The sequence below is a fragment of the Armigeres subalbatus genome, chromosome 2, assembly GCF_024139115.2.
Source record: "Armigeres subalbatus isolate Guangzhou_Male chromosome 2, GZ_Asu_2, whole genome shotgun sequence".
Taxonomy (NCBI): Eukaryota; Metazoa; Arthropoda; class Insecta; order Diptera; family Culicidae; genus Armigeres; species Armigeres subalbatus.
The window spans coordinates 324,649,719-324,673,572 of record NC_085140.1 but is presented as its reverse complement, the minus strand read 5'-3'; the positions used below and the strand labels follow the sequence as shown (position 1 = coordinate 324,673,572).

Here is a 23,854-nt window from a genome sequence, read left to right as displayed (position 1 = left end):
CTTGTATATTTGCCCATTTATGGTCGCTCCAGTGATGAAAACTTTAGTTTTTTTTTCCACAACTTCAGATGCTTTGACAAACCATCAATTTGTGAGCATTCTTGCCTGCATAGACATATTTGAATTTTCCTGGAGCATTACCCTTTCGTTTGATAAGGTAAAACTTGTGTTAGGAATTGAAAGTCAGTTTTGAAATTAATTTCATCGTCCATCAAAATACATCAATTGTATTTCGTCAGAACTTGCTCGACCATCATTTTTGCGCTATGTTTGGCAACCAGGATCTGTTTCAGGGTCCTGTTGGGACGCTTACTGACATAATACGACATGAAACCTTCGCGCTGACAGATTATTTGAGCAGTGCTGTACGGCGCAGTGAACCTTTTCGCCAAATCACGCAAGGAAACCCAAAATGGTTCCAAAAACTGCTCTGCAGGACTTTCACTTGTAGTTTCTAGTCGTATGTTACACTTCTACGATTGTTTTGTTTTACGCGATCCAGCAGTAGTGTTTTCCGATAACATTTGACAGTTTTTTCAGTAGTCAATTTCGGTAATTTTAGATAGGGGAATGACGGCTTTGGCGGGTTTTGTTCTATTATTGGCGGGTTTTTATGACTGTCTAGGCTCAAATTTGGCCTGAACATTCTTTGCATATCAAAGAACCTTGTGGCCAAATTTCATAAGAATTTGGTCGACAAAACCCTTTGCCAAAAATAGAACAAAACTGCCAAAGCCGTCTTTCTCTACTTTGAAATCATTCCTCCTGGCCATGTTGGTTTCCAACGCGAGTGTGCAAAATTTGTTTCCATCTCTCGCGTTCCATTTTCGATAACTTTTGAACGTGTGTTTTACTTCTCGGTACGGCCACCAGAGCGCCGCAGTAATTGAAAAGAAATGGCCAAATACTAAGCGGATTGAGCTTTAACCCTCTGCGCATTTCGAAGGGCCTCGAGAATGCCCTGAAACTCGAACTACGCACATCACCCGATCCATCGTCGCCTGTGATCAACCGTATCAGTTTATCCGGAAATCCGTTTTCGTGCATTAGCTGCCATAGCTGGTCCTGATCGACTGTATTATATGTGGCTTTGAAGTCGATAAATAGATGATGTGTGGGCACATTGTATTCACGGCATTTCTGCAATACCTGACATACGGCGAACAATTGGTCTGCGGTAGAGCGTTCACCCATAAATCCCGCCTGGTACTGACCCACGTACCCTCTTGCGATTGGTGCTAGTCGGCGGCACAGAATTTGATAGAGTACCTTGTAGACGGCGTTCAGCAATGTGATTGCGCGGTAGTTGCTACAATCCAGCTTATCGCCCTTTTTGTAGAAGGGACACAAAACATCTTCCATCCACTCCTGCGGCAGAACCTCATCCTCCCAAACCTTGGTAATTACCCAGTGCAACGCTCTAGCCAGTGCCTCACCACCGTGTTTAAACAGCTCTCCTGGTAGTTGGTCAACTCCAGGGCTTTATTGTGTTTTCAGCCAGCCGATCTCCTCCTGGATTTCCTGGAGATTCGGAGCCTCCAGCAAGTCCGCGCGCGTGCTCTAGGTTCATTACCATACCGCCACCGTTGTCTGCCCTATCGCCATTCAGGTGCTCTTCGTCGTGCTGCCGCCATCTTTGGATCACCTCACGCTCGTTTGTAAGAAGGCTTCCGTTTATGTCCTTACACATGTCGCGTACACTAGTCACCACAGTCTGAATTTTTCATTTTTCACCATATAAGGAAACTCGTTATTGTCCAGTTATACACTCTTTATTTATTTGTTTCCCCAGTACATTATACTTTTTGTAATGAATTAGTTTTAGTATGTTTTTATTCCTCTCTGTGTATTCACGATGTGCGTTTTTGAATCAAACCACTCATATTTTAACTTGCTGCCTTAATTGAACTGCACTGGCTAATTGAACGCACTCACTTACTGCACTAAAACAATCTAATAACTGACCACTATCTGGTGATGGTTAAACTGCGCCCAAAACTATCCGTCATCAACAATGTTCGGTACCGACGACCGCCGCGGTACGACCTAGAGCGACTGAAGCAACCTGATGTCGCCACTGCATACGCGCAACATCTCGAGACAGCGTTGCCGGAAGAGGGTGAGCTTGATGGGGCCCCTCTTGAGGACTGCTGGAATACAGTCAAAGCAGCCATTAACGACGCAGCGGAGAACAACGTCGGGTATATGGGTCGAAGTCGACGGAACGATTGGTTCGACGAAGAGTGCAGACAGATTCTGGAGGAGAAGGACGCAGCGCGCGCGGTCGCGCTGCAGCAAGGTACCCGGCAGAACGTGGAACGTTATAGACGGAAGCGGAGACAACAGACCCGCCTTTTCAGGAGAAGAAACGCCGCCTGGAAGAAGCGGAGTGCGAGGAGATGGAACAGCTGTGCCGTTCTCAAGATACACGCAAGTTCTATCAGAAGCTCAACGCATCCCGCAAAGGCTTCGTGCCGCGAGCCGAAATGTGCCGGGATAAGGATGGGAGCATCTTGACGGACGAACGTGTGGTGATCGAAAAGGTGGAAGCAGCACTACGAGGAACATCTGAATGGTGCTGAGAGTACAGGCAGTGAAAGTCAAGGCAGCGGAGGAGATGGCTACGTCAGCTCAGCGGACGATGAAAGCCAACCAGCCCCCACCTTGAGGGAAGTTAAGGATGCCATTCAACAGCTAAAGACCAATAAAGCAGCTGGTAAGGATGGTATCGGAGCTGAGCTCATCAAAGATGGGCCCGGAAAAGCTGGAAAAGCCCGGAAAAGCTTGCCTGCACAAACTGATAGTCAGAATCTGGGAAACTGAACAGCTACCGGAGGAGGGGAAGGAGGGGGTTATATGCCCCATCTACAAGAAAGGCGACAAGCTGGAGTGTGAGATCTTTCGAGCGATCACCATTCTTAATACCTCCTACAAAGTGATATCCCAGATCATCTTCCGTCGTCTGTCACCATTAGTGAACGAGTTCGTGGGAAGTTATCAAGCCGGCTTCGTTGACGGCCGCTCGACAACGGACCAGATCTTTACTGTACGGCAAATCCTTTAAAAATGCCGTGAATACCAGGTCCCAACGCACCATCTGTTCGTTGATTTCAAGGCTGCATACGACAGTATAGACCGCGTAGAGCTATGTACCTTCGAGGTGGTCGAGGAATTCGGCTACCTCGGATCCTTGCTAACGGCTGACAACAACGTTAGTCGTGAAATACGAAGGCGCATCATCTGTGGAAGTCGGGCCTACTACGGGCTCCAGAAGAAACTGCGGTCGAAAAAGATTCGCCACCGCACCAATTGTGTCATGTACAAGACGCTTATAAGACCGGTTGTCCTCTACGGACATGAAACATGGACAATGCTTGAGGAGGACTTGCAAGCACTCAGGTATTCTAGAGACGGGTGCTTAGGACCATCTTTGACGGTGTGCTAGAAGACGGTGTGTGGCGGCGAAGAATGAACCATGAGCTCGCCCAACTCTACGGCGAACCCAGTATCCAGAAGGTAGCTAAAGCCGGAAGGGTACGATGGGCAGGACATGTTGCAAGAATGCCGGACAGCAACCTGCAAAGATGGTGTTCTCTTCCGATCCGGTAGGTACGAGACGGCGTGGAGCGCAGCGAGCGAGATGGGCAGACGAAAAGAATTGCACTATGCATGCATGCTGTTGACCAACGCAGCAAGGAATATTCTCCAGTCGAAACACCACACCAGGCCTGCCCAACTTTTTCAAACCACGGACCAATTAATAGAAATCACGTTTGCTGGCCTGGTGTAATATTCGGTGTAAAATATTCGGTACATAACTTTCTAAATATTTTCAAAAAAAAAATCATGTTTTTTTTTAATTTTCTAGGAAAATTAAACACGATCTTAACGCGTTCAAACAATATTTTTTGTTTATTTTGTTTTTGTCATTGCATTAGAGATCCATTTGAAACATTAAATTAAATTATTTTCATAGTTTACCGGGTGTTAAAAATGCATAAACTGTTTGTAGAAACGAACCAGATTTCAAAAACCCACTGTGCCAAAGTGCTTCATGTTCAAGTCATTGAGATGTTTGGCAATATCTGCAAGAAAAGCCAAGTAACTTATCTATTCAGGATCATTCAGCTCGGGCAGTGGTTTTCCTTCATCTTGTAGAAATGGAGCCATTTTCTTTTCGTAACAGTCACTGAAATTCGCAAGATTTAGTTCTCTAACGTTGAAAAAGTTGTTTGTCTTAATAAAGAGCATCAATACTTGAGGAATATTGACCGTTTTTGCATATCGATGCTTTTGATGAATATCTAGTAGCAGGGGCTATCAACCATAAGGTCACTTAAGTTATCAAAGGAGAAAAAAGTTCCTTCACACAGGTCTTAACAGCCGTCAGGTTTCAAATAAATGGTTTTGCTGAGCGAACTTTGATTTAAAACTTAGGTGAAAAATAGTGAATAATAAAGAGGGCTTTTCGAGCCAGACAGGTAGATGACGGGCCGAAGGTTATTTTTGAGGTTAGGACGGTGAGGTTATTTTTCTTACACGCCGCAGGGCCACAAAAATGAAGCCGAGGGCCGCATCCGGCCCGCAGGCCGTACGTTGGGCAGCCCTGGACTACACCATCACCGGATCATCGTGCGCGGTGCAGGTTTGTTCTATGCCCTACTATAGCGGAGACAGAAAAATCAAATGGTAGCGAATAAAAATTCCGACTCATGATTTTTTGTATGGTTGCCCCCACGGGCATGTCTAAAACCACCCCCGTGGCTACGCCACTGGTTCGGACCATCAATATTCGAAGCGTTATAACATTTTTTGTGGACGTTTCAGCAACGTACTTTCTTTAGTAATTTTTTACGGCATCTTTTACACTATATGCCACACTTAATCACGGCTTTCTTGTTCGGTATTTTTTACGGTTTTCGAACCGTAAAACTTAAAAATACTGAAAACTCGGTAATTCGACAAATTGCTGACCGTCGGAAAGAATTAAGCAAAATGAATTACTGAATTCGGTTATGATTAATACCGACTTTATTGTAATAAGTGAATGTTCACTAATGTTTACTGAATAAATTAAAAAGTCAGTAAACACAGATACCGAAATTACGGTATTTTGATATTTTTCTACTGACAATGCGTTTCAAAACTAAACGTCACCTGAGCTCGTGGTTTGAAAAGGCAAAACTTTCATTTTCTCGCATTTTTTCAAGGTTCTGGAAGCAAACGGTTCAGTTGGTGTTTTTTCTTCGCAGAACTTTTGAAGAATCATACAGTCTTGAGCAGGCACCCTCGATAGCACCTTGATTTGAGGATCCCGGAATCGAAAAAAAAGTACTGCTGATAATTGCGCAGAAGTTTTGGTTCGTTTTGGCCCTTACATATATGCCGGCTGCTACTGTTTCGTAAATTATCAGGTTCCCAACGGCAATCCATTCCCAAGCAGTAGTAGGGATCCATGCCCGAGCATCCTTTGGCAGTTTGGTTATTGTTGAGTACAAGTACACCTCCAAAATGGAATCAGAATCGAAAATGATTGTCGAATCTAGAAAGGAAATTGCTGATTTACGTAAACTCATTTAAATGACTATCGTTGAAGTTGAAGCAACGTTTTTATATGTTTTGTATATGTTTTTATTATTCTAACATATTTAGTCAAAAATGATATTTTTTTAAATATTCCACAAAATATTTATGATGTTTATGATAACTGAAAATTTCGGTAAACCCCAGTGAACGAAAAAATTACCGAGAAAGTCAGTTATTTTTTGACATTTCATGAGCTGGAATCTTTACCGACTTTTCAGTAGCATTTAAAATTACCGAGTTAAGTCAGCTGTTCAAAAACCCAGTAAAATTTTACCGACTTCGGTAATCGAAACTAACAGTGTCATCAGTGTAAATATCAAGAAGTCTATGTTGAAGTCTAACTTTAACTTCTTAATGAGCTAGTGTTAACTTGAGAAGACCTGCCTTCGCCCCATTCAGCGATCATTGCCGCTCAAAATAGTGACTTTAGTGACCAACGTTGTCGAAAAAAGAGACCAAATAGTGACTTTCAGACAGTTTTAAGAAAAATTCAACATCTCGAATCTCGGTACGATTTCAATCGAGCACGAAATTTTGCAATCATTTTTTGGCAAATGAATGAAACTAGGTGATTTTGCATAAAAAAACTCAAGTACGATACTTTCTTTCAAAATCACAAATCAGTTTGCTCGGGCGTAAGGACTTGGCTGCCGTGGTAAGCATAGTTGGCGTTTTTCAACAGTGCCATTCCTATTGTAATGTGCGCATCTGCCTAAACAAGTTATTTTTTATCAGACATCATATCTAGACTTGCCTGCAATCAATTCTTGCTCTTGAATCCATTGATGGTAACATTTACATCTGATTACTGTCGGCGTTGTGGCAAATGCATTCCTTGAAAATGACATGGGATAACTATGCATGGCAATTGATAAATAAGCATTGAAATGATTTTACCATTAACATTGATTTCAGTTGTAAAACATTAACAATGGACTTTTATTTAAATTTAATAAATTATTAGTCAGTGAGTTACAATTTGTTACCTATATGAAGCCTCACGTCCTTTAATTCTTTTCCTGTTCTAGGACGAACTACTTGACGAAATATGAATTTCGATCAGACATGGGCTTAGGGACTAAACTACGGATTTTGATCAAACTAGTTGAAAATAGTGACTTTTTGAGAGAAAAAGTGACTTTAGTGACTTGAGCTCGAAAATTAGTGACTGAACAGGAAAAGGTGACCCACTCAGGCCTGCAAATACCGGAATTTAAGGGGACAGACTTATTTCGAAAATATACAATTTTGTTTGCCTCTGTTTAGTAATTTGTGTTCGATCATTTAGTAGTTCGTCAATAACACATTCTAGCGGCTAGATGCAACTCTGCCTAACAGTTCGATGGTTCGATGTTTGAATTTTGCTAATATGGGAGCTAGTAGCTAGTAGCCTCAGCCCGATATGTGTGAACGGCCTGGAGACCCATCGTCACCCGTCGTATTAGTGTTACGAGATCCTTTGAAAAGATCTCTTTGAGAAGTATTTAGTACTTTTCCTGCACATACATTTGAGAATAAGCTTTTATACAAGCTCAAACTCAAGGGGGTGAATAAAATTCAATGTCTCATAATGTTCTTCATGTAAACTAGACCAATTTTCTGGCTACGCCACTGGTCCGAACCTTTCTTGTTATACTCAACTCATCCCCGGGCCTTGGCCAATCACGTTGTATGACACTAGGCAATACGTTTACACGGCCAATTTTCAACGTGACGATGACGATTACTATATCGAACTCATGAAATCAATGTGAACTCGACTCGTGGAGAACTTATTCCAGGTTATCCGAGGCTTGTGATAGATCCTTTATCATAGCGGACCTTTCCATCCACTGACTGGTAGGCTCAAGCGTCCCGTCCTCTGCTACAGACCCATAAGGGGTCCGAAACAGTTCAGTTTCAGGGTAGTGAACTTGTGAGAGTATAGAAGATAGAGGAGGAGAATGTGGAGCCGCTTGTTGTCCACTTCCGGCTCTAGTCACTGGTGGAACCTATTTATTAGAGAATTGTTTGTAGAGATAGAAACGGTTGGGTTTATGTACATGATAGATGTTCAGATAGTTCGGGATCACTGCGATAGAGTTTGTTATAGTTTAGAAACTTTTCAGATTATACTTAGGGGCGATTCAAATATGACGTCCAATACTTTTCGAGATTTTTAGACCCCCCTCCCCCCGCTGTCATGCTTTTTTGTATACCTAGTACATGTACTGTCACAAAATCTTAGACCCCTTATGGTAGAAGGGAAATGATTGAAATCCGTTTTCTGGTGATTGTTGCAGAAGCTATGTAGATTGATATGAAGAGGTACGTGTAGTTTGGGATTAGAATAATCCTGTTGGTTTTAAATTGGAAAAATAAAATAGAATGGGGGCAGGCTGGAGAGGAGGTAATCCGGATTGAATAATAAAGGAGGAAAGTATGGAGCGGCTTGTTGTCCGCTTCGGGCTCTAGTGACTGCTATAAATAGAACCTATTTATTAGAAATTATAGAAAGAGAAACGGCTGTATTTATAGACATGATAGATGTTCAGGCAGTTTTGGAATTGATGAGTCTATAATTGTTTGGAAACTTTTAAGATGAGTTCGTTGTACGTCCAGTTTGGGATTAGTATGATCACGTTGGTTTATGTTTGGAAACATTAAATAGAATAAGAGGGAGCAGGAGGGGTGGGGGAACAAATACCTAACCATCTAACGCAGAAAAATGAAAATAATTAAACTGATTTAAAATAAATCAATTAAATTTTACAAACGGGCTTGATGGTCATATGGCTACCGCTTCTGCCTCATACGCAAGAGGTCGTGGGTTCAATCCCAGGCCCGTTCCATTCTTCCTACTTTATATCTTTTCATATATTTCTCATGTTCTAGCAATCGCAAGAATTGAAAATGGACTTTCATACCGTTTCCATCTTCTATACATACAACTTCAACTTAACTTGATTAGTTCTAGCTAGCAGGTAACTGTTAGAATTCGAAATGAGCAAAAAAGAGCTCGTTTCGGCATCCACCCTTTCATTACTATCAAATTGGCAACCCGTTAACCTAACCCCCAGATTTCCAATAAAATTCCGCAGGAACCTCGTGGCAAGTGCAGAAGAGTTCTCGGCTTACAGTGGGCGAGTGACTGCATGATCATTGCCTTTCCATCCCCGATGACCACGTCCGGCCAGCGCCGTTATCGTAATAAACATATCCAACAGACCATAATGGATACAAATATTTCCAAAAAGTAGCCAGTTTTGTGCAGTAAAATCATTTGTTTACTTCTTCGTCTCTGTGCTAAGCACAAGCAAATATGGCGGTCGATGGGAGGACCAAATTGAAATAACTTTATTTGGTGTACTAAACCAGGTTCGTTTCTCAAATTATTTCGTGAAAAACATTCAACAACAATAATATGTTGTAATCCTCCCGATTTTCAATTCTGACTGGCAACTAAAAATTGAAAAAATAAATGATTTATAATTGAGATTGCTGACAGCTCACATTGGCTGGCCTAGCTGATTCCAAACTCGATGAAAATAATAACAAATAGCCGTCAGAACAGTTAACCCAGATGGTGCAATTGCTCACGAACCTGCATTTCCAGTCACAGGGCTTCAAATTTGATGAATTTCACCAGGTGGGATGACTGAGTTGAAGTTTGTTTGTTGTTGTTTTCATCGAGTTCTGCGGAAGAACCCCAATGATAATAAAATGGTTACCTGTTTTTCCGTAATTTTCACACTGGGCTTAGTACCTCTATGGTCCAATGCACCGAATGAACACAATGACGTTTGAGACGGGCGCTGTTTACTAAAAATGAACACTTGCATGAACTCGATGAATGAAAAAGTATTCATTCTTAGTAAACAGCGCCCGTCTCAAACGTCAATGATGAACTCGGTGCATTGGACCATGCTACTGAAGTTAGGGCGCGCGCGAAATCAGGGCACATCACGGAACTTGTTTTTTTAAATAAATCTTTCCTTTTTACATCAACTTTATTAAGAATTGAAGAATTTTTAATGTAATTTATCGAAAATTTATTTTTCCCGGTGACTTCAATTTCCCATCTTTTTCCCGGTTCGGTGGCCACCCCATGGGCGTAGCCAGGGGGGCAGATGGGGGGGGGCGTCGCCCCCCTTAAATTGTGGAAAGATTGAACGGGTACTGAAATGAATTCCCTCAAACATGTGCACTTTACGATCCAATCATATACAGAAATAGGTGGTTGAAATTCAAAAAATTCCCAAAACTTATTAGGGCATCCAGGATCCATACTATATGAAAGTTCAAAACAACTCGAAACATTTCGGGCTCATAAATTCTCCTTGAAATCCTTCTAGAAGCTCCCCTGGGAACTTCTAAATTCCTCCGGAAAGTTATCCACAAATTCCTCTGAAAATCGTTGGAAAATCCTTCTCATGTAATTGTAATTCCTCTTTATCTAGAAACCCCCCACTATTTTTTTTTAGGAAATTCACGAGGAAATTCCTTGAAGATATCTTTTCTTCTCTCCAAGATTTACTTCTAGATATTTCATCGGCTATTCTCTCTTCAGGAAGAATCCGGCATTTTCTTCATGCATGCATTCGAGAGTTCCGTCAAGAATACATACGGAATTTCTTCCCAAAATTCTACCAGAAGTTTCTTCAAAATTTTGACGGAAATACTCGATTTAGCTCCATAATTTCACTTGTAAATCTATAAGGAATTCCTTCGGAAATTCTTATAGGAACTTCTCAGGCATTCCTCTCGGAACTCTTCCTTTAATACCTCCGGGATTACTTTAGGAATACCTCAAACATTCAATTGCGAACTCATCTAGCATTCTAATCTGGAATTCTTTTCGCAATTACTTCAGAATATCCTTCAAGAAATCCTCTAGAAATATCTTCATGAATTTCTCCTGGAATTCGTCCAAGTATTTCCCCAGAAATTCTTACAGGTATTTTTTCGGAAGTTTCTTCAGGTACTTCTCCAGGAATTCCTTCAGGAATTTCTCCGGGAGATTTTCCGCGGAAGTGTACTAGAATTCCTTCCGGACTTCACTCGGAATTTACTCGGATATCTGCCAAGAGTTCTTCCAGAAATTTCTTCGGAACAATCCGCAGAGATTTTCTTCAGCAATTCATCTGGGAATACTTTCAGGATTTCATCTGGGAATTTCTGCATTAATTCCTCCTGGTATTTTTCTGGGAATTCCTTTAGATATTTTTCGGAAATTCCTTTAGGAACTTCTCTAAGAATTATTTAAGGACTTCCATGTGGGAATTCCTCCGGAAGTGCTTGTGGGAGTTCCTCCGGGAGTTCTTCCAGGAGTTTTTCCAAGAAATTCTCCGGTAATACCTCCAGGAACTTAACAAGGAATTCCTGGACGATACTTGTGGGGAATTTCACGGGAGATGGGATTTCGGAAGTTCTTTCAGAAATATTTTTCTCTTCCTCTAGGGTATTCCACCGGATGTTCCTCTGAAGTTCCACCAGTAGTTCCTTCAGGGAATTCAATCAGGCTTTCTTCCAGGAATTCATTTAGCATTTCTTTAGACATTTATCTCCAAATTCCTCCAGAAGTTCCTCGGATAATTTCTCTGGGAGTTCTTGCATGGAATTCCTCCAGGAGGTTCTTAAAATTCTTCCAGGAGTTCCTCCTGGAATTCTTACGGAAGTTCCTTTGGGAGTTCGTCCTAGAATTCTTGCGGGAGTTCCTCAAGATTTACTCCGGAAATTCTTCCTGTAGTTCTTCAAGAAATTCCTCCGGGAGATCCTCCGGCAGTTCCTACGAGATTTCCTCTAATAATTTCTCCAGAAATTCCTAAAGAAAATCCCCCGGGAGCTCCTCCGGAAATTACTCTGGGAGTTCCTCCGGGGGTTCCTTTTCAGAGAAACACCCGGAGAAACTGCAGGTGAAACTCCCGGAGGGATTCTCGTAGAAACTACTGGTGGATCTCCCGGAGGAATTCCCGAAGGAACTGCCGGAGGATTTCCCGTTAAATCTCCCTTAAGAATTCCCGGAGGAATTACAGGAGGAACTCCTAGAAGAATTCCTAGAGAGCCTCCCGGATGAGAACCCAGAGAAACTATCGGAAGCACTTCGGGAGGAATTTCCAGCTTAATTTCTGAAGAAAACCTAAATGATTTCCTGAAAAAATCCTGAATAACTTCCTGGAATAGCTTCTGGTGGAACTCCCGGAGGAATTTCCGGAGAAACTCCCGGATGAATTGCTGGTGGAATTCCCGGAGGAACTCTCGAAGGAATTTTCAGGAAGAATTTCTGAAGAAACTCCCCGGAGAATTTTTAAAAGTAACCCCGGGGAAACTACCAGAAGCATTCTCGGAAACAAGAGAATTTATCTTATAGACAAATCTCGTCTATATGAAACCTTTGTTTGGGGTTTGTAGCTGGACCATCATCATCATCAGAGGACCTCCCGGAGAATTCCCTGAGGAGCTCGCAGAGAAATTCTCGGAGGAGCTTCTGGTGAAAAATCTATATAAATTCCTGAAGAAGCCTATGTAAATTCCAATTCTGCCGAAATTCCCGGAAGAATTTTCAGAGGAACTGCCGATAGACCTACCGGAATAATTCTCGAAGGAAATCCTAGAGAAATTCTTGGTGGAATGCCGGTGGAACTCCTGGAAGAATTCCTGGAGGAATTTTCGGAGAAAATCCTGGAGGATCTCCCAGTGGAAATCTTGAAATTTCCACCGGAATTCTTTCAGGATTTCATTGCGAATTAATCTAGGAATTCCTCTAGGAATTACTGGCAATTCTGCAGAATTTCCACGGAATATTCTCATTCTTAAAAATTATGGGAAACGAAATTATTTGAATTATTGCAGGGAATTCTGCAGAACTTATAAAGAAGTTCGTGAAGATTTGCTTGGAGTAAATAATGGTGGAATTTTCGGATCAATTCCCGGCAAAATTTATGGTGGAATTCCTGAAGACACTGCCGAAGAAGTTGCTGTAGGCATTCCTAAAGAATCCCTGATAGAATTTCGGATAGAATGCCAGGAGCAATTGTCGAAGGAATTTCTGTAGAAACCTTGCATATTGATTTTTATGTTTCTGTTTTTTGTTTAGAAATTCAGATGTATGGTTCTAGTTTTCTTAAACTTAAGGAAGAATAATTTTTATAATAATTGTTATAGCTGATTTTATATTCCTTCTGAATACTAAGTTCGTTATATTTTTCTGACTTTATTTAAAAATATCTGATGAGTAATAAATCACGCATTTTTAAATCCATTATTGTTTTAATCATTAATGGTTTGATTTGGTTTCATGTGTTAATATTCATGTGTTTTTATAAAACTACTATAAAACTACGATTTAGAAGAACAAAAAAGTTGGCCCCCCCCTTCTCGAAATCCTGGCTACGCCCATGGGCCACCCAATGAAAATAAATACTAAGGTATGGAAATCCATATACTGTGTGCGTGCCTTTCGTGTATGGCGAAAAACCTCACTACATACTACATTCGAACGAGCTCCCATAAGACCGTCAGTACGTCACCATTTGCTGTTTACATTTTCTATCATCCACTAATGCACTTGCATTTCAAGCAAAATTTTTCATAACGACGTATGTAACAAAAGTAAACAAAACGAGGTTTTTAATACAACGTGACAATCACACGCGGCTTTATATAATACGCATCGATTTTACTGATTTCAGATCTTAAAATTCTTTAATTCAATCTTTTTACGAATCGACGTATGTCAAAAATCAATTTTGAAGTCTCACTGTTACATACGTCGCTTTAACATATGGGAACTAAGAGCGACCTATGTACCAAAAAAAGCAAAACAAAACAAAACTGCAGTTGCGTCAATCGTGCACTATGGAAAACCGACCAATGTACACCGACGTGCGTGCAGCATACCGGTGTATGTATAATTTTATCGTTTTCACAGTGAATTTGAATGAACTGAGAGTCGTTATGAAAAATTATGCTTGATTTGGTCTTCTTCCTCACCTTCTATCTATTCTCATTGGTGGCCACCCTGTTACTTACTTACTTATGGATCCTGTACACCTCCGGTGGTGCAAAGAGCCGACTTGAAAGATCTCCATCCTGAGCGTTGCCCGGCTATCGCTTTAACCTGTTGCCAGGTTAGATTTCGGTCGACTTCTTTTATTTCTTTATTGAGGCCACCCTGTTACTCAAGAAAAAAGTTATTAGCAAATTATTCCCATGACATCGAAACGACATTTCCCATCACTGCTTACAGCTTAGACTTTTTTCGGATCTACTAACATAGTCAACAATAAAGAATTCCTATAGACAATTATACTTACACGTATAAATTCAATTTTTAAAGGTATTTTTTATTATACTCGCTCTCTCGCAACCTTATCAACCTAACGGTCTCAAAACTTAGATCATACGCTGGATAAGTTCGTTGATCTTATTCTCGCGGTTACCGAAGTCACCACCCTCGACGTAATGGTTGTTCTTCTTGCGCCATCCACCGGTCGGGGTGTTAAGCTTGAACGGCCACAAAAAGTTGTTGGCCTTGCGGAACTTTGGTCCACCGGTGTAGATCTGGTACACCAGATCCTCGACGCACTGCATCTGGTATCCGGCGCGCAGCTTGCGCTCAATCACGAAGTTGTCGGTGATCGGGATGCGGCTGTGTCGGTGCTTAACAAATCCGCGCTTGTAGATCAGGTGCCGTACCGATTTCAGCGTCGGGTATCCGTAGGTGATGTACGGCTCGGCAATGCTCAGCATGTTCTTGGTGGCCTTGTTCAGCTTGATGAAGGTGGCATTGTTGATCTGGCGCAGGCGGAACAACTGGAGCACCTTGCGGACTTTGGGAGCGACCTTGTTGATACTGGGAAGAAAAAAGGAAAACAATCAGATTAGTTATCAGTTGTTAATTATTAATATTCAAAATCAAAGATTTTTTTAGTTCAACTAACAGATAATGAAATATTACGGACTGATTTACGGGCAACGACTTTAAAACAACAGCCGTGATTAGGAACATGGAACGTTTGAGCCATAGCCCAGCTTGAGATCGGTATCATAGTGACGCTACCAAAATAGGACGACCTGACTATATGTGATCCAGGAGTAGATCGATGGGACCCTCCAACAGTAGCAGGTCGGATTCCGTACCGAATGATTTGTGTAGACCGTATGCCACGCTTCGTATTATTCCGGAATAGCTTCACGAATTCCAAGAAAGCTTTTGATTGATCCGGTCGCAAGAATGAGTTCTTGAGAAAATCAACGGCCTCATCGAGACATACAGTAAAAGGGCCTTCACGTGCAGAGTGCTACGCCATTGATTCCGGGTCGTAGCTGAAGACAAAAATGTATTCTACAGTCGATTATCTACATCTCAATGTTCTATATCTCGTTATCACTACCTATGTCGATGGTTTCCTCAGTCCCTTCAATCTACATACATTTGGGCTTACTACATCTCGATAACCTCTCTATCTTGATATCCCTTTATCTCGATGTGTTCTGATCATATTTTGTTCAGGATTAACTCTCCTTATGTCGATATGTTCATTTTTTTAGGCTACTAGATTATCTTTGGACAAAAACAAACACATTAAAAACAGGAAACGACATTATACAAACAAATTTTGTTTTGTTGTCGTTTTTCATAGCAACGAGCGTTTTTGGATCTAGTACCCATTTCAATTTTCCATCCATTCATCGATCTCTCCCTATCTCGATGGTCCCTTCAGTATCGAGATGTGGAGAGGCGACTGTAAAACTGGTGCTGTCCCTTGGCGTAATCGACAAGATTCTGGTTGGTACGATTGACCGTGAACGAACTATTGCAGGCTATAGCCGTGGGTCACAAAAAATGACATTGAATTGGCTGATGGTTTAGTCATCAACGTCAACAAAATCAAAACGTTGGATATGAACACGATGGCCCCTTCTAGCTTCATAGTAGCCAGAATCTGGGAAGCTTCCAATATCTTGGCGACACACGGCCAAGATTGAAAAAGGCGCATAGATTTCTCGATAATAAAGACAAAAAAAAAGAAAGACAAGGGCTACCTTAAGAAATATCTGGAAGAACAGGCAGTCAACGCAGAAAAATCCGAATTTTCAATTCCAACGAGAAATCTGTGCAGGGTGGTTAAAAAAATCGATTTTGGTCCACAACGCTCATTTGACTCTGTATCATGTTCTGTGTCCTCCAAAAATTTGAGCTCATTTGGATTAGAACTGATTTAGCACAAGCTGTTTCAAGTTTGCATGTTAATGAGTATGAAGAAATTTATTTTTTCATTGTACTGATTATGGCGCTTCCTCATTAATCGCAGGTTAAAAGAAAACTCAAGAGCTTTCACTCAGCGAAATCTGCATCATAATGAATCGTTCCATCGGCGGTGTCACCAGAAGCCTACCGCAACTGAAAGGGAGCGGAAGTAGGGCTGGGTTGGCTACACCTTATACCTATTATGTATATGTATACCTAGGGACGGAAACGAAATTTGAAAAACAATCTTTAAATTGGAACCAAGTAATGCCATCTACTGCCCAGGACAACTGAGTAGTGTCAATTTCGAGCTGAATTGGACATGGTCAGGGAATGCTTCCAGGCTAGGTATAAACACCATCTGATTTTTTCTAAGCACTTTTTTTGCGGTACTCAAAATAGTTTCAGGTGTCACAACTTGACTGATTAAAGGCAGTCTCAATCCAAACCATTGTTTACTAAATTAGTCCGCTATATTTACCTTACAATATTTTAATGCCCAAATCAAATCACTAAAACTCTATACCCACTGATAACAAACACATGGCCTATAAACATTTAAATTGCAAAAAATCACTTCTGAAGTTCAAAATTAAAAATTTTGCAGCCTAACTGAATAACAGCAACTTTTAATTTTAAAGTTGATAAATTAATAATTCCAGTCCTTGTTCACACATGGTCGAGAGCACAATTTAGCGTCACTGCACGGTTGTGTTGTTGATATACTTCCACACCTAACCTTCCGACAGTTTAGTAAAAAACAATAATTTGTGGCAATATTTAGGATAAAAATCAATTCACAATTCACTCCACTAATTTCAACAGGAGCAATGAACACTGTTTCCTTGCACAATCTCCCGTCACTACCAGCCCTCGATAAAAAAAAACTAAAACTCACCCGCGAATACGCATCACGAAGGCAACCTTCGGCTCTGCCGGAATGTAGATGTTTCCGGCCTTCTTAGCGGCGCGGGCCTTTTCGACCACGACGCGCTCCATGCGCAGATACTTCTTGGCATACTTGGCCGCGCGGAGCAGATTCTGCTGCTGGCGGATCAGCTTGACAGATTGCAGGCGACGGCGACGACGTAGGCTGCCGGGGCGGGCGATCGTCTTCACTTTTGTTGCCTTCAGCTTCGATTCCGGCACCGCGGGCAGTTTCTTCTCCTGAACCTTCTTCTCAGCCGGAGCCTTCGTGGCCGGGACCTTCGTGGCCGGGGCAGTCTTAGCCGCTGCTGGCATCTAAAAGCAAGCGAATGAACCGGGTTAGAACCGTTTTTCGACGGAATTTAGCACAATATTTCGGAGAAAAACAAAGCACCTTTCTAGCGTTCAGCACGTTTCACGTCGAAAAGACCGAAAAAGAAGGAAGTTGTCATAAGTTGGCAGTACTGAAATTTGACAGCGGTTGGAGTCGAAGGAAAGAGAGTGAGAACTGTCAAAATAAACAAAATGATAGACTCTACACAGCTCTACACAATTTTCAGATTCGGCTGTTCAAAAATTACGAAACACTATTTATTGCCTATCCGGAATAATGTTTGAACGCTTTTTATACCGAGGTTGGATTTTTTTCTATATACAGGCAACTTACCCAACTTCGGAAGTAGTGCGCTGGATTCGCCTAAAGATGCGCTAAACAACGCAAAACTTCGGAAGAAAGTTCGTTCGGAAGTCCCGTCTGTTTCTCTGTGGTATTGGTTTGCATGGGAGTGATTTTCGATTCATCAAATCTATGTATGAATCTTTGTTTACAAAAGCAGATAAGTCGTTTGGAATATTTTGTATTGCATGGTACTATATACTCCATTGCGCAGTGACGTCACGCACGACTTTTTTCGAAACCATTCGAAAATACTTACACTCTTTATTAAGGTCTGAGGGAAGCTCTCTCGCGGTAGAGCGCTATTTTCGTACTAAAAGGTTCCTCCAGGAATTTCTTCGGAAGTTCCTCCAGGAATTCCTTCGGAAGTTCCTCCAGGAATTCCTTCGGAAGTTCCTCCACGAATTCCTTCGGAAGTTCCTTCAGGAATTCCTTCGGAAGTTCCTCCAGGAATTCCTTCGACAGTTCCTTCAGGAATTCCTTCGAAAATTCCTCCAGGAATTCCTTCGGAAGTTCCTCCAGGAATTCCTTCGGAAGTTCCTCCAGGAATTCCTTCGGAAGTTCCTCCAGGAATTCCTTCGGAAGTTCCTCCAGGAATTCCTTCGGAAGTTCCTCCAGGATTTCTTTCGGAAGTTCCTCCAGGAATTCCTTCGGGAGTTCCTCCAGGAATTCCTTCGGAAGTTCGTCCAGGAATTCCTTCGGAAGTTCCTCCAGGAATTCCTTCGGAAGTTCCTCCAGGAATTCCTTCGGAAGTTCCTCCAGGAATTTCTTCGGAAGTTCGTCCAGGAATTCCTTCGGAAGTTCCTCCAGGAATTCCTTCGGAAGTTCCTCCAGGAATTCCTTCGGAAGTTCCTCCAGGAATTCCTTCGGAAGTTCCTCCAGGAATTCCTTCGGAAGTTCCTCCAGGAATTCCTTCGGAAGTTCCTCCAGGAATTCCTTCGGAAGTTCCTCCAGGAATTCCTTCGGAAGTCCCTCCAGGAATTCCTTCGGAAGTTCCTCCAGGAATTCCTTCGGAAGTTCCTCCAGGAATTCCTTTGGAGTTTCCTCCAGGAATTCCTTCGGAAGTTCTTCCAGGAATTCCATCGGAAGTTCCTCCAGGAATTCCATCGGAAGTTCCTCCAGGAATTCCTTCGGAAGTTCCTCCAGGAATTCCTTCGGAAGTTCCTCCAGGAATTCCTTCGGAAGTTCCTCCAGGAATTCCTTCGGAAGTTCCTCCAGGAATTCCTTCGGAAGTTCCTCCAGAATTCCTTCGGAAGTTCCTCCAGGAATTCCTTCGGAAGTTCCTCCAGGAATTCCTTCAGAAGTTCCTCCAGGAATTCCTTCGAAGTCCTCCAGGAATTCCTTCGGAAGTTCCTCCAGGAATTCCTTCGGAAGTTCCTCCAGGAATTCCTTTGAGTTTCCTCCAGGAATTCCTTCGGAAGTTCTTCCAGGAATTCCATCGAAGTTCCTCCAGAAATTCCTTCGAAGTTCCTCCAGGAATTCCTTCGGAAGTTCCTCCAGGAATTCCTTCTGGAGTTCCCCCAGGGATTTCTTCGGGAGGTCCCCCAAGAATTCCTTCTGGAAGTTCCTCCAGGAATTCCTTCGGAAGTTCCTCCAGGAATTCCTTCAGTTCCTCCAGGAATTACTTCGGAAGTTCCTCCAGGAATTCCTTCGGAAGTTCCTCCAGGAATTCCTTCGGAAGTTCCTCCAGGAATTCCTTCGGAAGTTCCTCCAGGAATTCCTTCGGAAGTTCCTCCAGGAATTCCTTCAGAAGTTCCTCCAGGAATTTCTTCGGAAGTTCCTCCAGGAATTCCTTCGGAAGTTCCTCCAGGAATTCCTTCGGAAGTTCCTCCAGGAATTCCTTCGGAAGTTCCTCCAGGAATTCCTTCGGAAGTTCCTCCAGGAAGTTCCTCCGGAAGTTCCTCCAGGAATACCTTCGGAAGTTCCTCCAAGTTCCTTCAGAATTTTTTTCGGAAGTTCCTCCAGGAATTCCTTCAGAAGATCTTCCAGGAATTCCTTCGGAAGTTCCTACAGAAATTTCTTCGGAAGTTTCTCCAGGAATTCCTTCGGAAGTTCCTCCAGGAATTCCTTCGGAAGTTCCTCCAGGAATTCCTTCGGAAGTTCCTCCAGGAATTCCTTCGGAAGTTCCTTAAGAAATTCCTTCGGAAGTTCCTCCAGGAAATCCTTCGGAAGTTCCTCTAGGAATTCCTTCGGAAGTTCCTCCAGGAATTCCTTCGGAAGTTCCTCCAGGAATTCCTTCGGAAGTTCCTTCTGGAATTCCTTTGGAAGTTCCTCCTGGAATTCTTTTGGAAGTTCCTCCAGGAACTCCTCCAGAAGTTTCTCCAGGAGCTCCTCCGGAAGTTCCTCCAGGAGCTCCTCCTGAAGTTCCTCCAGGAATTCCTTCGGAAGTTCCTCCAGGAATTCCTTCGGAAGTTCCTCCAGGAATTCCTTCGAAGTTCCTCCAGGAATTCCTTCGGAAGTTCCTCCAGAATTCCTTCGGAAGTTCCTCCAGGAATTCCTTTGTAAGTTCTTGCAGGAATTCCTTCGGAAGTTCCTCCAGGAACTCCTTCGAAAGTTCTTCCAGGAATTCCTTCGGAAGTTCCTCCAGGAATTCCTTCGGAAGTTCCTCCAGGAATTCCTTCGGAAGTTCCTCCAGGAATTCCTTCGGAAGTTCCTCCAGGAATTCCTTCGGAAGTTCATCCAGGAATTCCTTCGGAGTTCCTCCAGGAATTCCTTCGGAGTTCCTCCAGGAATTCCTTCGGAAGTTCCTCCAGGAAATCTTTCGGAAGTTCCTGCAGGAATTCCTTCGGAAGTTCCTCCAGGAATTCCTTCGGAAGTTCCTCCAGGAATTCCTTCGGAAGTTCCTCCAGGAATTCCTTCGGAAGTTCCTCCAGGAATTCCTTCGGAAGTTCCTCCAGGAATCTCTTCGGAAGTTCCTCCAGGAATCTCTTCGGAAGTTCCTCCAGGAATTTCTTCGAAAGTTCTTCCAGGAATTCCTTCGGAAGATCCTCCAAGAATTCCTTCAGAAGTTCCTCCAGGAATTCCTTCAGAAGTTCCTCCAGGAATTCCTTCGGAAGTTCCTCCAGGAATTCCTTCGGAAGTTCCTTCAGGAATTCCTTCGGAAGTTCCTCCAGGAATTCCTTCGGAAATTCCTCCAGGAATTCCTTCGGAAGTTCCTCCAGGAATTCCTTCGGAAGTTCCTCCAGGAATTCCTTCGGAAGTTCCTCCAGGAATTCCTTCGGAAGTTCCTCCAGGAATTCCTTCGGAAGTTCCTCCAGGAATTCCTTCGGAAGTTCTTCCAAGAATTCCTTCGAAGTTCCTCCAGGAATTCCTTCGGAAGTTCCTCCAGGAATTCCTTCGGAAGTTCCTCCAGGAATTCCTTCGGAAGTTCCTCCAGGAATTCCTTCGGAAGTTCCTCCAGGAATTCCTTCGGAAGTTCCTCCAGGAATTCCTTCGGAAGTTCCTCCAGGAATTCCTTCAGGAAGTTCCTCCAGGAATTCCTTCTGGAAGTTCCTCTAGGAATTCCTTCGGAAGTTCCTCCAGGAATTCCTTTGGAGTTCCTCCAGGAATTCCTTCAGAAGTTCTTCCAGAAATTCCATCGGAAGTTCCTCCAGAATTCCTTCGGAAGTTCCTCCAGGAATTCCTTCGGAAGTTCCTCCAGGAATTCCTTCGGAAGTTCCTCCAGGAATTCCTTCGGAAGTTCCTCCAGGAATTCCTTCGGAAGTTCCTCCAGGAATTCCTTCGGAAGTTCCTCCAGGAATTCCTTCGGAAGTCCCTCCAGGAATTCCTTCGGAAGTTCCTCTAGGAATTCCTTCGGAAGTTCCTCTAGGAATTCCTTCGGAAGTTCCCTCTGGAATTCCTTCGGAAGTTCCTCCAGGAATTCCTTTGGAGTTTCCTCCAGGAGTTCCTTCGGAAGTTCTTCCAGGAATTCCATCGGAAGTTCCTCCAGGAATTCCTTCGGAATTTCCTCCAGGAATTCCTTCGGAAGTTCCTCCAGGAATTCCTTCGGAAGTTCCTCCAGGAATTCCTTCGGAAGTTCCTCCAGGAATTCCTTCGGAAGTTCCTCCAGGAATTCCTTCGGAAGTTCCTCCAGGAATTCCTTCGGGAGTTCCTCCAGGAATTCCTTCGGGAGTTCCTCCAGGAATTTCTTCGGAAGTTCCTCCAGGAATTCCTTCGGAAGTTCCTCCAGGAATTCCTTCGGAAGTTCCTCCAGGAATTCCTTCGGAAGTTCCTCCAGGAATTCCTCTGGAAGTTTCTCCGGGAATTCCTCCGGAAGTTCCTTCGGGAATTCCTCCGGAAGTTCTTTCGGGAATTCCTCTGGAAGTTTCGGAGAATTTCCTGGAGGAACTTCCGAAGGAATTCCTGGAGGAACTTTCGAGGGAATTCCTGGAGAAACTTCCTAAGGAACTTCCGAAGGAATTCCTGGAGGAACTTCCGGAAGAATTCCTGGAGGAACTTCCGAAGGAATTCCTGGAGGAACTTCCGAAGGAGTTCCTGAAGAAACTTCCGAAGGAATTCCTGGAGGAACTTCCGATGGAATTCCTGCACGTAAAAAAATTTAATGTTATATATTATTAAGATTTCTAATACTTTTTTGCCGAAGCAGGCATTTAATGATATGTATAAGAAAAAACTTATACATCGCATTAACCACATACATTCCGAAACTTATACTTTTCATTAACTTATGAATGTTATTAGCTTTTTGATATGGGATCATTCATTAGGTGGCATAATGAAGAGTATAAGTATTTTCGAATGGTTTTTTGCCATAACATATAAGGTTATTTCTTTACGTGTGGAGAAACTTCCGAAATAATTCCTGGTGGAACTTCCGAAGGAATTTCCATAGGAACTTCCGAAGGAATTCCTGGAGGAACTTCCGAAGGAATTCATGGAGGAACTTCCGAAGGAATTCCTGGAGGAACTTCCGAAGGATTTGCTGGAGGAACTTCCGAAAGATTTGCTGGAGTAACTTCCGAACGAATTCCTAGAGGAACTTCCGAAGTGGGTGGCTTTTGTGGAAACCTTGTACAGAAATCCTCTCACGATATTGTCTAATGTTGTTCTAGAAACGGCTCATGTTTTCATTTTCCAAAACCAGCTGGAGTTTGTTTATTTTGATTTCCTCGTTGCGTGATTGGTCGGCGCTGCTGCTGTTCTCTTATCGAACCACTGCATGAGTGATAAATCTCTTCCGAATTGTTGCCAATTCCTTTTGTTCTCCGTTTACGGCAAATTCTCAAGCAATTGGGTTGTTTAGGGGTATATATGTTTTTACATATTCTGAATCTGCATAGAAAACTGAGCCTAACCCCAATTTTTCAGAATTTTTGGAGACCCGGAACTATTTTTAATTTGCATTTTAAATTTATATGGGACTAAAAATTTGTTCTTATGCTGCATGGGCCAAATGTCATTCTATGAATGTTAGTGTCATTCTATCGATTGAAATGGCTTTTTGTTTGCCTTACAAAAATGTAAATAAAAGATTTACAAACAAAATAAAAATATGTTGGAGATCAGAAAAGCATGCTCTTTATGTTAAACTATGAAAAATCCCATATTTTTCTCTGCTAAACAACCCAATTGTAAACTGCATAATGATGAAATTGTTTCCGGTGCAAGCCAATTGACAAGCTACATTAGTACATTATGACAATAATGAGAAATTATGACAATTCCCCCGTCCAACAACTGCATCGAATTAGTTAATTTCACTAGAATATTGTTTTCATTTTAAAAACATTCCATGGTTAAAATTTTTACCTAATATTGTAGTAGAGTTGATCATAAACCATGGTAGATTTTACGTTGTGCGTTCATGACAGTTCCATGGTAAAATTAAACGCACATTCTGTTCGAAACAAATGCGACATGTAGTCTGCACAAATCAAGTGGCGTTGTGCATTTAATTTAAACCATCAGATGGTAATTTTTACTGCAGCGTTGTTCTCAGTGTGTATTTCCAGCCCAGTTCACCCATTAATACTTCACAAAACAAAAGTTGTTTCGAATAATCCAGCAACAAACCACGTTGTAGTTATATCTATATTTTTAAGCACCTATTTTTCGGGGTACATTGACAATGTACTGGAGACGTCAAGTTGCTCACGGGTTGAACACACTTAAATTCCACCGATCTCGGCTGTGCAATTCTCGGTTTAAGTTCATTTGCTGAGATATCAGCTGAATGGACGTATGATTATGGCGGCTTCTTCGAGTGCCGCAGTAAACAAATTACTTTTTCCGCTGAGATATCAGCAGAAAGTCAGGAACCGAGCACTCGGCTGTGCGGATATCGGCAAAAGAATGAAAAAATGCCGAGCGGAACTGAGTGTGAAGTTAATGAAAAGTATAAGTTTCGGAATGTATGTGACTAACGCGATGTATAAGTATTTTCTTATACATATCATTAAGCGCCTGCTTTGGCAAAAAAGTATTAGAAATATGAA

The 23,854-nt window shown here is 42.4% G+C and overlaps 1 protein-coding gene across 1 annotated transcript; it reads right to left on the bottom strand.

Moving 5' to 3' along the window:
- Positions 1 to 13,889: 13,889 nt before the first annotated feature.
- Positions 13,890 to 17,291, bottom strand: LOC134212712 (large ribosomal subunit protein uL30). The gene is made up of 3 exons (XM_062690796.1): positions 17,139 to 17,291; positions 16,716 to 17,059; positions 13,890 to 14,419 (listed from the first exon to the last, which is right to left on the bottom strand). Exons 2-3 carry the CDS (start codon positions 17,057 to 17,059, stop codon positions 13,960 to 13,962), a joined length of 804 nt encoding a protein of 267 aa, XP_062546780.1. The 5' UTR covers positions 17,139 to 17,291; the 3' UTR covers positions 13,890 to 13,959.
- Positions 17,292 to 23,854: the final 6,563 nt, after the last annotated feature.

Bases quoted from the DNA above. Each gene is read 5' to 3' on its own strand.
- LOC134212712 (XM_062690796.1), bottom strand. From the start codon at position 17,059: ATGCCAGCAGCGGCTAAGACTGCCCCGGCCACGAAGGTCCCGGCCACG. The intron at 14,420-16,715 runs GTGAGTTTTAGT...TTTTCTTCCCAG, and splicing joins TTCGTGATGCGTATTCGCGG to TATCAACAAGGTCGCTCCCA.